General features: G+C 44.0%; 3 protein-coding genes and 1 long non-coding RNA gene across 5 annotated transcripts in view; 2 read left to right on the forward strand and 2 right to left on the reverse strand.

Annotated features, from left to right (window-relative positions):
- LOC110507251 (proteasome subunit alpha type-2) lies at positions 1-5724 on the reverse strand. Its single transcript, XM_036935709.2, has 7 exons — positions 5621-5724; positions 5056-5132; positions 3872-4004; positions 3640-3762; positions 2773-2854; positions 913-1044; positions 1-276 (listed from the first exon to the last, which is right to left on the reverse strand). The coding sequence occupies exons 1-7, from the start codon at positions 5659-5661 to the stop codon at positions 160-162; spliced, it is 705 nt and encodes a 234-aa protein (XP_036791604.1). The 5' UTR covers positions 5662-5724; the 3' UTR covers positions 1-159.
- On the forward strand, positions 5714-7384 carry LOC149984325 (large ribosomal subunit protein bL32m-like). Its single transcript, XM_090220261.1, has 3 exons — positions 5714-5901; positions 6201-6379; positions 6864-7384. The coding sequence occupies exons 1-3, from the start codon at positions 5808-5810 to the stop codon at positions 7116-7118; spliced, it is 528 nt and encodes a 175-aa protein (XP_090076387.1). The 5' UTR covers positions 5714-5807; the 3' UTR covers positions 7119-7384.
- The window catches only part of LOC149984326 (collagen alpha-2(VI) chain-like), a 22013-nt gene continuing 13799 nt past the window's right edge, over positions 7368-15581 (reverse strand). For both annotated transcript variants that reach the window (XM_090220131.1, XM_090220125.1), the window contains exons 21-30: positions 10515-10565; positions 10344-10379; positions 10188-10250; positions 9764-9826; positions 9613-9648; positions 9468-9513; positions 9227-9379; positions 8644-9090; positions 8415-8453; positions 7368-8173 (exon numbers count right to left, since the gene is read on the reverse strand). In XM_090220131.1, the coding sequence (XP_090076257.1) occupies positions 7572-8173; positions 8415-8453; positions 8644-9090; positions 9227-9379; positions 9468-9513; positions 9613-9648; positions 9764-9826; positions 10188-10250; positions 10344-10379; positions 10515-10565 (1536 nt within the window). In that variant the 3' untranslated portion in view covers positions 7368-7571. The remainder of the gene's footprint in view (positions 8174-8414; positions 8454-8643; positions 9091-9226; positions 9380-9467; positions 9514-9612; positions 9649-9763; positions 9827-10187; positions 10251-10343; positions 10380-10514; positions 10566-15581) is intronic.
- Positions 15050-15581, forward strand: part of LOC149984327 (uncharacterized) — a 2348-nt gene continuing 1816 nt past the window's right edge. Inside the window, exon 1 of the long non-coding RNA XR_016491806.1 lies at positions 15050-15125. This is a non-coding gene — a long non-coding RNA (uncharacterized LOC149984327). The remainder of the gene's footprint in view (positions 15126-15581) is intronic.

Below are 15581 nucleotides of genomic sequence, written 5' to 3' on the forward strand. Positions count from 1 at the left end.
TATTATTACATAAATCGTATTTTATTAGTAGTACGTGACTAGGTATAACCGGAGAAAATCTGCTAAACTGCAAAAAACTGTTTTGGTATGTGGTTTGTAAAAAAGTAAACAGCTGATCTGAATGAGTCCATGCCAACAGACCCCCATGGAGGGGGCATTTTATGCAATGGCTGCCAGGTAGTCCTTGACCTCTGCTGTGGTGAGTCTTCTGAAACCTGCCTCGTTGCAGATTCCCACCTCAATGTTATCTTCTGTCATCTGACCCTCAAAACTTTCCTTTAAAAACACACAGTAAACAGAACAGTAAAATGCATGGATTTCATAAAGTTTTCAAACTATTCCAGGTTTAACCTAAAACGCAGTATCACATATGTTTTTTTTTGCCCTTTTTCTCCCCAATTTCGTGGTGTCCAATTGTTGTAGTAGTTGTTGCTGTCTTGTCTCATCGCTACAACTCCCGTACGGGCTCGGGAGAGACGAAGGTTGAAAGTCACACGTCCTCCGATACACAACCCAACCTAGCCGCACTGCTTCTTAACACAGCGAGCATCCAACCCGGAAGCCAGCCGCACCAATGTGTCGGAGGAAACACCGTGCACCTGGCAACCTTGGTTAGCGCGCACTGCGCCCGGCCCGCCACAGGAGTCGCTGGTGCGCGATGAGACAAGGACATCCCTACCGACCAAGCCCTCCCTAACCCGGACGACGCTAGGCCAATTGTGCGTCGCCCCATGGACCTCCCGGTCGCGGCCGGTTACGACAGAGCCTGGGCGCGAACCCAGAGTCTCTGATAGCATAGCTGGCACTGCAGTACAGCGCCCTTAACCACTGCGCCACCCGGGAGGCCTCTACTGTGTTTCTTAAACACTTCTGAGAGGGAAGAGTACTAAAGCTGCAGGTGAGAGGAGTTACCTTCAAGGTTAAGATTGCTGTGTGGATTGCGTCTTCCAGCTCCAGATCCACGTTATATCTCTTTTCTAGGAATGTTTTCCCATTGACGTAGTTCTTTCCCATCGCTGTGGCTTTCCATGCAAAGTATGCACCCTGTGTACATCAAAATAATCATATAGTTAGTACCGGAAAAAACTATGTAGAGTGGGGGCAAAAAAGTATTTAGTCAGCCACCAATTGTGCAAGTTCTCCCACTTAAAAAGATGAGAGAGGCCTGTAATTTTCATCATAGGTACACTTCAACTATGACAGACAAAATGAGAAAAAAATATCCAGAAAAATCACATTGTAGGATTTTTAATGAATTTATTTGCAAATTATGGTGGAAAATAAGTATTTGGTCAATAACAAAAGTTGATCTCAATACTCTGTTATATACCCTTTGTTGGCAATGACAGAGGTCAAACGTTTTCTGTAAGTCTTCACAAGGTTTTCACACACTGTTGCTGGTATTTTGGCCCATTCCTCCATGCAGATCTCCTCTAGAGCAGTGATGTTTTGGGGCTGTTGCTGGGCAACACGGAGTTAAGAAGTAAGCTCACTCCACAGCTAGCTTGTAATGTCACGGATGGAGCCATCCGATTGGTATACTTTTGGGTGGCTCAAACCGTTGAAACGTTGTCAAGGAGGGCGGCCACGTGTGTTAGCAAAGCAGAGGTCCCGAGTTCGAGCAGAATTGGGGGGGGGGGGGGGGGGGTACTCGCTAAGCAAGCAACGTCCGTAACATATGCACATGTAACAGTAGAGAAGACACTTGGGCCGTATACACTTGACACTTACATGCTACTTCGGCCATCAGAATACGAAGATTGCATTGAAAAGACTGGTTGTGTCGGATTGTGTTCAGATCTGGCCGACCACTTCCCTGGTGGTGGTCAGGGACACATTTTGTACGGATTTCTCCTCAGTCTGGACACAATCAGGCTACCGTCGCCCACTGTCATGTGTTTTGGGAGCGAGAGGCGCCTTTTTTCATAAAAAAGTTGAAGGAAATATGTTCCTAGTGTGGAATGTGTTTGCTGGCTTCATAAATGCTAGCCAGCTAGCTTATTTAAATCAGGCTACCTGTGTTATTGACTGTACGTTTTGTTTATGTGTAACTCTGTGTTGTTGTTTTTGTCGCTCTTCTTAGCTTTATATTGGCCAGGTCACAGTTGTAAATGAGAACTTGTTCTCAACTGGCCTACCTGGTTAAATAAAGGTGTTCTCAACTGGCCTACCTGGTTAAATAAAGGTGGATTTTTCTTTTTTTTAATTGGTAAAACTATTTTTTGTTATGCCTATTTGCAATCCCTTTAGCTTTGCTAGCTAGCTTGCTGGCTAGTTACAGAGGTTAGCTGGCTAGTTAGCTACAGTAGTTTGCTACTGCCGTCAACTTGCTGTGTTGTTACCAGATTTAGCTTTGCTAGCTAGCTTGCTGACTAGTTACAGAGGTTAGCTGGCTAGTTAGCTACAGTAGTTTGCTACTGCCGTCAACTTGCTGTGTTGTTACCAGATTTAGCTTTGCTAGCTAGCTTGCTGACTAGTTACAGAGGTTAGCTGGCTAGTTAGCTACAGTAGTTTGCTACTGCCGTCAACTTGCTGTGTTGTTACCAGATGTAGCCTGTTCCACCGTTTGCCTTATGCATTCTGGCATCTGAATATAGCGCAGGAAAAGGGAATCGGGACACATTTAAAATGTAGGTTTAGACGCATGACGAGTTCGGAGTTCCATGATTAGAACTCCATGATCAGAACACAAAAGCTCCATGAACTGTCTAGACTCGGCCTAGGAGTGAAGTAATTCAACGATAGTGTGTTTATACTACCATGGATACTTACAGAGGGATCTGACTGGAAGAGGTAAGGGTGATCATCATCCCATCCAGCTATCAACAGTGACACACCAAAGGGTCGCACTCCACTGAAAAAAACACAGGATGTTACTCTCTAGAAATTCAGGTGAAAACAACTACTTTACCAACACACATGGATATTGTAATTCAACAGTGGCCAACCCTCGTGGAAAGATACTGGGTGTAAGGGCTTTAGGCTTTTCCTTCAGCCAGCCCTGCTCTAACACACCTGGTTCTATACTGGGTGTAAGGGCTTTAGGCTTTCAGCCAGCCCTGCTCTAACACACCTGGTTCTATACAGGGTGTAAGGGCTTTAGGCTTTTCCTTCAGCCAGCCCTGTTCTAACACACCTGGTTCTATACTGGGTGTAAGGGATTTAGGATTTTCCTTCAGCCCTGCTCTAACACACCTGGTTCTATACTGGGTGTAAGGGCTTTAGGCTTTCAGCCAGCCCTGCTCTAACACACCTGGTTCTATACAGGGTGTAAGGGCTTTAGGCTTTTCCTTCAGCCAGCCCTGCTCTAACACACCTGGTTCTATACTGGGTGTAAGGGCTTTAGGCTTTTCCTTCAGCCCTGCTCTAACACACCTGGTTCTATACTGGGTGTAAGGGCTTTAGGCTTTTCCTTCAGCCAGCCCTGCTCTAACACACCTGGTTCTATACTGGGTGTAAGAGCTTTAGGGCAGGGCTGAAGGAAAATCCTAACACACCTGGTTTTACCAATCAGCTGGTCATCAGGACCTTGATAAGCTGAATCAGTGGTGTTTCAGCAAGGTTGGATCAAAAGCCTGCACACTCAGTCGGCCAGCCTGATCAAACTTGAGGAAACCCACAAAACAGAACAGAACAGACCCAGACTGTGTGTACTCCTGCATGACAGAGGCTACCCGCTGGACAAGCTGGGCTGTGGGGATTGGCTCCTGGTAGACCAGGAAGTACTGCTGGGCCAGTTTCCTCGCTCTCCTCAACAGCACCCTGCAGAGTAACAAAGATATACATTTCTAAGATATTCTTGTCCCTGTTGTAAACCCAAGATTTAGAAACTCAAGGAAAGGCAGTCTCCCTCACACACACCAGGATGTACCTGTAGTCTGGACCCATTCCACTGTAGACCATGCCAATATGTTTGGTTATCATCTCGACTTTGTGAACACTCGTCTCATCGTACAGTATAGACTTCTGTTTCTTCTCGGTTGCCAAAACGACTCCATTTGAGGCTTTAAACGGGGAGAAAGAAACCATCAAAATCTGGACTGTCTTCTGTAATGCGGCTAAACTTCTTGATTTGGCCTTGTTTTAGATTTGGTTCATTAAGGCTGTTTTGACAGGTAGCTCAATACTGATTTTTTTTCCCACTAGTTGTTTTTTTGACCAATCACATCAGATCTTTTTCAGAGCTGATCTGAGTGTTCGAAAGACCAATCAGTAAAACAAAAATCTAAACGCAGCCTTAAAAATCTCAGCAGCCATGACTGAATTCAAATGTGAGTTGGTTTCAGGTGTGGTTTGATATAGGGGTCTCGTGTGTTCGCAGGTGGGAAGAGTTAGCCAAATTATATTGCCGATTTGCTTTAGCCGGCTGGTGTGCTACCGTGGCAAAATTGGTTTGACTTTGGATAGCCCATCTCTGGGCCTAGTATGGAACCCTCAATAAATAACAATGTAAATTAGGCAATATTTTCACGTTGCACACTTTTTATTTCTCATTAAACGTTTTAAAAATTTAGGGATATCCAAAGTCAAACCACATTTACCACAGGCATTACGATCGGGGTCGCATGCAGCTACACTCCAAATGGATGAGAACTTGTTTGCTGCCAGCTGTGGACCGGGTTGAAATAAACCCAGCCTTGATTTACGTTGTGGCATACTCCGGTAGAAAAATCTGTTTTGGACAAAACTGACTTTATGACCAAAAGTATCCTATTTACACTTTGTAGTCAATTTTGACATTAGAATAAATGTTACTGACTCATATCGATGGCACATAGGCTGTCTTCTAAATTAGAAGTTGTTTTTTAGGGGCAGTTGCTCTTTAAAAGAGTTTGGTACCATGGACACATATATACAAGATGCCTGCATACAAAAAGCCATTACCTGGTGGTTGCTCCACTGTATACATACATGGGCTGCGTTTAAACAGGCAGCAACTTCTGATTTCTCTCTCTCATCAGATTAGCTCTTAAGTGAAATTTGTGAAAAATGATCAGAATTTGTCTGCCCGTGTGAACGCAGTCATATTGGGTGATCATTTTAAGTCTTCTTTACCTTTGATTCCCACTGAGGGGGCTCCTGCTGCTACTGCTGACAGGGCATACTCAATCTGGACCAGTTTACCAGATGGGCTGTGTGGGAGGGAAATTGTTTAAACTTTTCATTAATGACGTCATGACAAATAATTTCGTCTTGGTCTGATCAGTGCTTTTAGAGTTTAGATTTATTGGTGTAACGTTAGCTAGTGACTCAGTCTCACTCAGCAATCAACAAACTGAAAGTGAATGTAAACTTGCAACAGCAAAGCCAGATGCCTTTTTGAAAAGATCGCAACTCAGCTAATCACTTAATTACTGAAAGAGAGCAAATGGTATGAAGAGACTAAATGTGTTGGAAATAAAAATTGCCTGTTTGAAGATCTTGAAAAAGAACACACTTCCTACTACTAGCCTAACATTAGCTAACCAGAGTAACAGAATGACAAAGCATCAAACCACCGCGAAGCAACAGTCTGGTTTCTAAACAACTCGCTTGATCTCGATTCTTCTTCCTTTCAATGTCTTCCTGCAATAACCAAACTAACAAAACTGTTGTTACTACAGTAATTTGTAAAAGTTACCTGAATGTGGTGAGTGAGAAACTGTACCCCCTTTCTCCCATATTTGCTCAGTACTGGTGATAACGCGTTATATGACAAGATGCAATTGGTTCTTCGGTTGTCGCAGTTCAATGACGTATATGATTCAATGACCGTGAGCTGTGTGACATGAGTGTAAAGGCACTACACTACTCAAACCTCTAAAATTATGAATTCGTCTGGTTTCGTGTGTTTTTTGAGACGTTCGTTGTTACAGCTGGAATGCAGAATTATACAGGCTACAGGACTTGACAGACAGTTTGGTGAGTTTGAGCTTTACACAACATTCTGCCTTGTGTTTATTTGTAGCTAGCTGGCTGGCTAACACTCGAAATAACTAGTAAGCTAGCTTTAAAACTTCCATGGTAGCTATGTTACCCTGTATAATCTATGACTTTGTGTTGGACAGTAAGAACTATGATGATGTACGATTCTATACGTGCTTCAATCTATGAGTAGACTACTAGATGTATACTGAGTGGTGACATACATACTTCGTTTCTGTCTATTGCATAGATTGTTGATATGTGATTGTGTCTCTGTGTGTTTTGTTTCTAATCAGCCCCAGCTCTAGCTGTCCATGGGCCCAGCATCCTCCCACATCCCCACGATGAGCAAGAGGTGACCTCGGAGCCCAGCTTCCTGGACAATGTGTTCTGGATGGCAGCACCCAAAAAGAGACGCACAATAGAAATCAACAGGACCAGAAGACGAGACCCAAGCTTTATGATCAAAGTTAAGGTATTAACTTTGATTACTTGTATCATTTCACTGGGTAACATTTCACCTGTAATTATTGTCCTCTGATGTCCAGTTGTATGTAGCATATTTTATGTAATAAATATTGCAATAAACACAATTGAAAAGGCAATAGATTTTTCTGATGTTTTGTGCTCTCTCTCCCTCGTTCTCCTCCTCCCTATCCCCCCTTTCTCTCTCTCCCCCTCATCTCTCTCTCTCTCTCCCTCGTTCTCCCCCTCCCTATCCCCCCTTTCTCTCTCTCCCCCTCATCTCTCTCTCCCTCGTTCTCCCCCCGTTCTCCCCCTCCCTATCCCCCCTTTCTCTCTCTCCCCCTCATCTCTCTCTCTCCCTCGTTCTCCCCCTCCCTATCCCCCCTTTCTCTCTCTCCCCATCATCTCTCTTTCTCTCTCCTCCTCATCTCTCTCTCTCTCCCTCGTTCTCCCCCTCCCTATCCCCCCTTTCTCTCTCTCCCCCTCTTTGTCAGACCAACATTGAGCCGTGCGTGGAGTGTGGCCACCTGAAGCAGAAGCATATTCTGTGTGGGTTCTGTTATGAGAAGATCAGGAAGGAGACAGCGCTGATCCGAGGTCAGATTAAAGCCATGGAGGGCAGGCCTCTCAACACACCAGCGCAGGAGACCCTGGTCCTGTATGACAGCGAGAGTCCATGGGAGTCCGACAAAGACAAGAGGATAGTGGAGAGAAACAGAAAACGACCCTCCTGGTTCAGTATCTATTGAGGTAGCGTTTAGTCACACCAGTAATTAGGTTGCTAATATCCCAGTTTCTGTATTGAAGTAAATGCATTGATTAAAAAATTCAACAGCAGCATTGTTTTTTTTGTTTTGTTATCAACACATGACAGAACCTTCAAATGTGGTTCATTTTCTTTGTCTTGTTATTGGAACATGGCTACAATGTCACATATTGTACATCCTCTACATTTTGGTAGGAACATGCTATACCTTTGTTATTAATGAGAATAAATCTTTATTTGAAAAAAAAATAGGCTTTATTGGGGTCACAAATCAATTAGATTAGTAACACATCTTTTTTTTTTAAATGTAGTCTAATAAAAACTAATTATAGAAAAGAGACATAAAAGGACATATGAAATCAGTTCTAGGTCTTTCAGTTAGCCTACACTCCCCGTGTTAAATCAAATGGGGCCCTGAATATATTTCAAACCTGGTTTAACCAAGGCAATGAGCCATGTGTTTAACAACCCCAGGGAGGGCCAAGTCATTGAAACTCATCAGGTTAAAGATAAGAGCTTTGTCCCTAAGAGTGAGTTGCAGCAACCGCTCCCTGTCAATATCTGATCCCACTGTGATAACAACACCCACTGCGTTGGCCCTTCTCATGGCTCTAATACCCTCAGCAAAGTTCTTGTCTGAGGTCACTCCGTTTGTAATGAACACAAAGGTGAGCTCTGCGTCTGGACGTACCCCTCTGAACCGACCTCCAGGGTTACTGACAAGGTTCTCAGTTGCGTAGAGAATAGCGCTGCCCAGAGTGGAGGATAAGTCTCGGTAGACTGCATTAGAGACCAGGGAGCTAATCGTTCTGTGGTTGTTGGAGAAGTCCAGAAGAACCTCTGGGTCCTGCTCCCCTCCAAACTGCAGCACGGCGAAGCGAGCTCCTAAAGAGACCTCCTTGGAGAGAGGGATCGATTGGGAGAGTCTCCCGATGAAGCGCAGGATGCTGATGAAGTTTCTGCCCCCTGTTCTCTCAGAACCGTCAATGAAGAAGAGGATGTCTACGGGGCGCTGGATCAGTGGAGCCAAACTCAAATCTTTGACAATAATAGAAAAGTCAATGTTATACAGACTGTTGATTCATAAACTCTTAATACATCTGTAGTTGTCTGTAATTTACATATGCAGAATATATTGGAAAGACATTAATATATAATTTCCAACTGAACAAATATTCAAGGTCAGTGATTTTCATTAGTGCAGTATAAAATAATACCAAAAAACTCAGTCCCATTATTAGATGTAAAAACATCAATAAAAAATAAATAGTCTTTTCACCCGAGGCACACTTCAGGTCTGGACAGATCATCTCTGGTTCTAGAGAAGAAGAGAAGTGAATGTAGTTCATTAGTCAGGGTTGGTAATTTTCACAAAATAAAATCCTTGAACTGTTGATAAAATGTAGTGTGCATCCCAATGGCACCCTATTCCCTATATAGAGCTCTGGGCAAAAGTAGTGCACTGTATAGGGAATAGGGTGCCATTTGGGATGCTGACATAGACTTGCCTGGGCAGAGGATTTGTTCTATTTCCTCTAAGAATTCCTCAGCAGTAAGTTCAGCGTAGACACTCAGGGTCTTCACCCGGTCGCCCATATTACAGGCAATCATCTCCAGATTCTGCCTCTCTGCCCCAGAGTCAAACATATCACCGATGGCGATGGCATACACGTCCACTCCGTTACACAGGGCTCCAAGATTATCCAGGTCTTTAGGATCGTAGCGACCGTCTGTGATAACTATGGCCACCACCTTGGTCCTCCCCCTGCGACCTGGAACTATCAGATGGTCGTATGTGTACTTCAGGGCAGAGGCAGTCCAGGTGCCTCCAGCGATCCACTCCATGGCTTTGACCTTTGTGTTGAAGGAGGTCACAGAGGTGATGCCCCTATCGTCCATCCTGATGGCCTGAACCGCCCCTTGGTGACTGTACTGAACCACACCCAGACGAGACCCTTTTGGGGGTTTAGAAGTAGTTCAGGGAATAAAATTGATTACATGTTTAAAATATATATATTTTAAATATTGGTGATCTATTGTTTTTCCATTCAAACAGTGGTTGTAGTAGTAACACGGTATCATGAAGTTTACCTGAGACGTCAGATATGTTTTTGGCCATCTTCCCAAGCCTGTTTGCTACACTGATGACAAAGTTTTTAGCCAGGCTGAAGTTGGTTTTTCCAATACTTTCAGAGCTGTCAATCACAAACACCAGGTCCAGGGGAGGGCAAACCTTTTCACAATCTGCACAGAGAGACAGTTAACAATAAGACTTGGGCATTTTTTATTATTATTACAAGGAAAATCGGTTGTCATTAAGATAAACCATTACCACAGCAGCCACATGTTTCTCTGACAAATCCCATGATTTCACACTCCTGAAAGTTGAGAATATTCATCAGCATTCTCTCAGAGAGAGTAAAGGGATATGAAAGATATCTGTCAATCAGGATGAACAAATAAAGTCAGTTACTTACCGATAGACCAGAGGCCCCACGAGTACCGGGTACTCCCTAGACACCATCAATAGAAACATTTAATGACCAATGACAGACTCTTAGTGGATGAAATGAATCACAAATGAGAACTAAATGTACCTTGGTATGTGTACATACGAATAAGACTCACCAGTGGTCCAGGTGACCCCCTCACTCCTCTGTCCCCAGGAACACCCTCTTGCCCTGGCTCCCCCTGTAAAACAATACACACGTTTTTTTTAATAGAAATAAATAAATCGATTGAAATAAACGAGTGCATTTATTAATATAATATCTCTGTTTATGATATTTTTTTATTTGACCTTTATTTAAATAGGCAAGTCAGTTAAGAACAAACTCTTATTTTCAATGATGGCCTAGGAACAGTGGGTTAACTGCCTGTTCAGGGGCAGAACGACAGATTTTTACCTTGTCAGCTCGGGGATATGAACTTGCAACCTTTCGTTACTAGTCCAACGCTCTAACCACTAGGCTACCTGCCGTCCCTACACTCTAACCACTAGGCTACCTACCGTCCCTACACCCTAACCACTAGGCTACCCTGCTGTACGTACTGCCAATCCTTTTGTTCCTGTAGTTCCCTGGGCTCCTTTCTCTCCATTATAACCTCTGGTGCCCTGTGAAAAAATATAGACATGGTAGTGAAATAGAGGGGTTGAACATTTTCAGATTTTAAATATGGACGGCTAAGAACAGGTACATATGATTACCTGCAGTCCAGGTAAACCAGGGTCTCCTCTCCCTCCCTAAGAGATAGTAAGGTTGAGTTAGCATGTTTGTCAATCGCACTAATTAAAACAGGATTACCAATCCAAATCAATTACCAAAACACATTGAAATGGTATTTTGTTATTCAGTTAACTGTCGGCTGCAGTTCAAACCTGGTTCCCTCTGGGTCCTGGGTAGTTGTATCCATCACTTCCTCGATCTCCCTACCAATTAAAAAAAGACAAACAGCATTTTTTAGCACTTTATTTTTGCCTCAGCTACCTTTCTTGTGAAGATGTACTACAAAAAAACACTGTAAGACCACTTTCTCATTCTAAGAAAAGAACGTGACCAGGGAATGTCAACAAAGAATCATTTCCCCTCGTAGTAAATGTTTAGGGGGGCCCTACTCAGTACTCTGTACAGTTTCCAACATAACCTCAACGTAAATACCTTCCATTGTCAGATTTAGGTATGTGTTATTATAGGCCTGTTGCAACTTGTCGAGTGTCATTTTGACTGCATGTGAACAAAACATTGAAATAACTGCAATTTTTTCTTTATTTTTCCAAAATAAATATGTTGTTAGAATTTAGATATTACAAATGTGTGCTATAAGCAGTTTTATAAACTGGGTGAATCGAGCCATGAATGCTGATTGGCTGACAGCCGTGGTATATCAGGCGTATATCACAGGTATGACAAAACATTTATTTTTACTGCTCTAATTACGTTGGTAACCAGTTTCTAATAGGAATAAGGCACCTCGGGGGTTTGTGGTATATGGCCAATATACCTCTGCGTTGCGTCGTGCCTAAGAACAGCACTTATACCCTATACCACACCCCCTCGTGCCTTATTAACAAGTGTAATTAAATTGTCTGTGGGTTTTTTTGTTCGCACCGTTACTTTGTCACTATTACACTTTGCATGAGGTATGTTACGGGTCTAGTTACCATCCCCCCCAGACTGCCGGACCAAAGGGATTCGTAACACCCTTAAACAAGATGGCCGCATGAACTAAGAACTCCTCACAAGTAGTTTACCATTCTTAATCTTACCTCCACTTCAAGTTAAAACTCCTTTAGCTTTAGTCAGAAAGTCATGGCGGCTACATTACAGGTGCCATTTTTACCCGGACTTGAGCATTATCCGCGGAAAAAGCCTCCAAGAAACAGCTAGCGCCATTAGCAAGAGGATCCCCCCCCCCCCCCCCCCCCCCCCGAGGCCCAACAAATGCCAACCTCGCACTCTGTCGAAGACATCCTTTCTGAGCTGAGATCCCAACGTACAGAACTCAACATCAAATTAGATGGCATTAACTCTCAACTCAGTGCGATAGGGGGCAAGGTGACAACCCTGGAAAATGCTTTGTCTGACATCAACAACAAGAATCATCAACGCGTCTGGCATCTGGAAGAGAACAGGGGACCTGGAAAGCAGGGGGCGAAGGAATAATTGTGTTCTATTAAATCTGGGCGAAAAAGAAGAGGGGAAACATGCCACTGATCCGCTACCTGCAAGACTGGCTCCACCTGTCCACCGACAGGCCCATAGAACTCGAGAGAGCTCACCGAGCACTGAGGCCCCCACCAGCAGCCAGACAACCACCACTCCCAATCACCATACGTTTCCTGAGATTCACTGACAAGGAACGAGTCCTACAGGCGGCGAAAATCAACACCATTACAGTGGGAAACGCCAAACTCACTTTACACCAGGACCTGTCAGCTGGAATACGCCGAGAGTTTGACGAGGTGAAGAAAGCATCTTTAGGGGATTCAAATACCCAAACGACCTCAGGCTTCTTCACCAAGGAGCCCTGCGACACTTCAAAACTCCCGAAGAGACAAAATGTTTTTGTTTGTTTTTTTTACCCCTTTTTCTCCCCAATTTCGTGGTGTCCAATTGTTAGTAGCTACTATCTGGTCTCATCGCAACAACTCCCGCACGGGCTCAGGAGAGACTAAGGTTGAAAGTCATGATACTCCGATACACAACCCAACCAAGCCACACTGCTTCTTAACACAGCGCGCATCCAACCCGGAAGCCAGCCGCACCAATGTGTCGGAGGAAACACCGTGCACCTGGCAACCTTGGTTAGCGCGCACTGCGCCCGGCCCGCCACAGGAGTCGCTGGTGCGCGATGAGTCAAGGATATCCCTACCGGCCAAGCCCTCCCTAACCCAGACGACGCTGGGCCAATTGTGCGTCGCCCCACGGACCTCCCGGTTGCGACAGAGCCTGGGCGCGAACCCAGAGTCTCTGGTGGCACAGCTGGCGCTGCAGTACAGCGCCCTTAACCACTGCGCCACCCGGGAGGCACAAAACGTTTTTTTAAGGACAATCCTGGTCACTGAGAAATGACTGAAAGCGATTACTGTTATGACTAAAGGAGGTAAGACAACATATAGCCGATATCTAAAGACCCACCCGCCCCCCTAAATGTCATTATATCCGTCTAATCTATATTTTTATTTCAGATGCTCCCATGCTATCTCCCAATTTCATTTTTCAAAACAACCAACCAAAGCATCACCAAATTTATATGGGGCAATAAAAAACCTAGGATCAAGTTCTCCACTCTATCGAAACCTGAATCTAAGGGTGGTCTTGCCCTTCCCTCCCTACTGGTCTGCCCAAATCTGATACATGCATGATCACAAACAGACAACTCAACGTGGATTCAGAAGCCCAATCCTGTGGTTCATTGCCCCTAAGTTCAATTATAGTCATTAATAGCTTTAGTGAAGTGGGCAACATAGCCAAAACCTTTGATTTACAGCACCCTACTAGCATGGAGGGACTGTAAGAAATACCTGTGCATTTCCTCCCAAATATGTTCTCACTCGCCTACTGTATGCAACCCAGACTTGCCAAAAGCCCTGAGGGATGCCAACTTTAATCTTTGGCATACTCTAGGAATCAGGACCTTTTCAGACCTATTTCATCAGAAAACCACTACAGTAAAATCCTTTCAAGAGCTCTGCAGTGAATTCAATGTGCCAAGATCCATTTTAAAATATATATACAGTGGGGAGAACAAGTATTTGATACACTGCCGATTTTGCAGGTTTTCCTACTTACAAGGCATGTAGAGGTCTGTAATTGTTATCATAGGTACACTTCAACTGTGAGAAACAAAAATCCAGAAAATCACATTGTATGATTTTTAAGTAATTCATTTTCAGTTTATTGCAAGACGTAAGTATTTGACACATCAGAAAAGCAGAACTTAATATTTGGTACAGAAACCTTTGTTTGCAATTACAGAGATCATACGTTTCCTGTAGTTCTTGACCAGGTTTGCACACACTGCAGCAGGGATTTTGGCCCACTCCTCCATACAGACCTTCTCCAGATCCTTCAGGTTTCGGGGCTGTCGCTGGGCAATACGGACTTTCAGCTCCCTCCAAAGATGTTCTATTGGGTTCAGGTCTGGAGACTGGCTAGGCCACTCCAGGACATTGAGATGCTTCTTACGGAGCCACTCCTTAGTTGCCCTGGCTGTGTGTTTCGGGTCGTTGTCATGCTGGAAGACCCAGCCACGACCCATCTTCAATGCTCTTACTGAGGGTAGGAGGTTGTTGGCCAAGATCTCGCGATACATGGCCCCATCCATCCTCCCCTCAATACGGTGCAGTCGTCCTATCCCCTTTGCAGAAAAGCATCCCCAAAGCATGATGTTTCCACCTCCATGCTTCACGGTTGGGATGGTGTTCTTGGGGTTGTACTCATCCTTCTTCTTCCTCCAAACATGGCGAGTGGAGTTTAGACCAAAGAGCTCTATTTGTGTCTCATCAGACCACATGACCTTCTCCCATTCCCCCTCTGGATCATCCAGATGGTCATTGGCAAACTTCCGACGGGCCTGGACATGCGCTGGCTTGAGCAGGCGGACCTTGCGTGTGCTGCAGGATTTTAATCCATGACGGCGTAGTGTGTTACTAATGGTTTTCTTTGAGACTGTGGTCCCAGCTCTCTTCAGGTCATTGACCAGGTCCTGCCGTGTAGTTCTGGGCTGATCCCTCACGATCATTGATGCCCCACAAGGTGAGATCTTGCATGGAGCACCAGACCGAGGGTGATTGACCGTCATCTTGAACTTCTTTAATTTTCTAATAATTGCGCCAACAGTTGTTGCCTTCTCACCAAGCTGCTTGCCTATTGTCCTGTAGCCCATCCCAGCCTTGTGCAGATCTACAATTTACCCCTGATGTCCTTACACAGCTGTCTGGTCTTGGCCATTGTGGATAGGTTGGAGTCTGTTGAGTGTGTGGACAGGTGTCTTTTATACAGGTAACGAGTTCAAACAGGTGCATGAATGTATATATATACATACATGTGTATATGTATATATATGTATATATATGTATATATGTATATGTATATATGTGTATATATGTATATATCTTTTTTTTAAACATTTTATTTAAACTGGTTACCTATAACTAAAAAACAGTTATTTTGGGGGGATATTTCATATTTATTAACTTATTTCCGGATATTTTCAAAACTACCGACAATGCACAATTTCTCAACCTCTAATGGAGAATCTACTCTCCGTTAGCTAGTTCGAGCTGGCTAATGTTGGCCACTAGCCATGCAGACTAAGTGTTGGTGAGCTACAATCTACCAATCACGAGGAGGTGAAATGTAAACAACCAATTAGATTCCACACAGGTGGGGGCCTCATGATCTCAGTGAAGTAGGCTACCACTCTTTTTTTTCTGAAGCGCCTCTCTCCTTGGCTCTTCATTGGTAGCTAATTCAGCCGTCAATCGGTCAGTCTCCGCTCTCTGTACTTTATATCTGCTGGATTTTTTTGTGTGTTCTGTTCCTGCCGGTGCTAGACTAGTTGGTGGTGGTTCTCTGGTTTATTACTTACCTATGTCGACTGTGCTGGTTGGCTAGCTAGGCTAGTTATATGGCTAGGCTAGATAGACTAACTCCAGCTGGCTTAAGTTAACTGCATTTACCAGTAACATTATTTAATAACTGGTTAGAGGGTGTTATGTATTTCCAAAACTTTGGTTTACTTTAATATAGCTGTAAGCTAGGTGTTGATAGCAACTGGCTGACTCATGCAATGCTAACGTAACATTAGCAGGCTGGTAGGGATAATGTTAGCAGGCTAGTTGGCTTGCAACCTCGTAAGCTGATTTGTAACAAATTCATAAAGTATTTGCTTGTAAATGGACAGATTTTTTTATTTTATTGAAACCAGTAGTTGTGAGTTG

The sequence above is a fragment of the Oncorhynchus mykiss genome, chromosome 3, assembly GCF_057628025.1.
Source record: "Oncorhynchus mykiss isolate SJ-2025 chromosome 3, ASM5762802v1, whole genome shotgun sequence".
NCBI lineage: Eukaryota > Metazoa > Chordata > Actinopteri > Salmoniformes > Salmonidae > Oncorhynchus > Oncorhynchus mykiss.

Coding starts and splice junctions, on each gene's coding strand:
- LOC149984325 (XM_090220261.1), top strand. CDS start 5,808: ATGAATTCGTCTGGTTTCGTGTGTTTTTTGAGACGTTCGTTGTTACAG. Junction 5,902..6,200: donor AGGACTTGACAGACAGTTTG/GTGAGTTTGAGC, acceptor GTTTCTAATCAG/CCCCAGCTCTAGCTGTCCAT. Junction 6,380..6,863: donor GCTTTATGATCAAAGTTAAG/GTATTAACTTTG, acceptor CCTCTTTGTCAG/ACCAACATTGAGCCGTGCGT.
- LOC110507251 (XM_036935709.2), bottom strand. CDS start 5,661: ATGGGAGAAAGGGGGTACAGTTTCTCACTCACCACATTCAG. Junction 4,005..5,055: donor CCCCTCAGTGGGAATCAAAG/GTAAAGAAGACT, acceptor CCCCGTTTAAAG/CCTCAAATGGAGTCGTTTTG. Junction 1,045..2,772: donor TCTTCCAGTCAGATCCCTCT/GTAAGTATCCAT, acceptor TGATGTACACAG/GGTGCATACTTTGCATGGAA.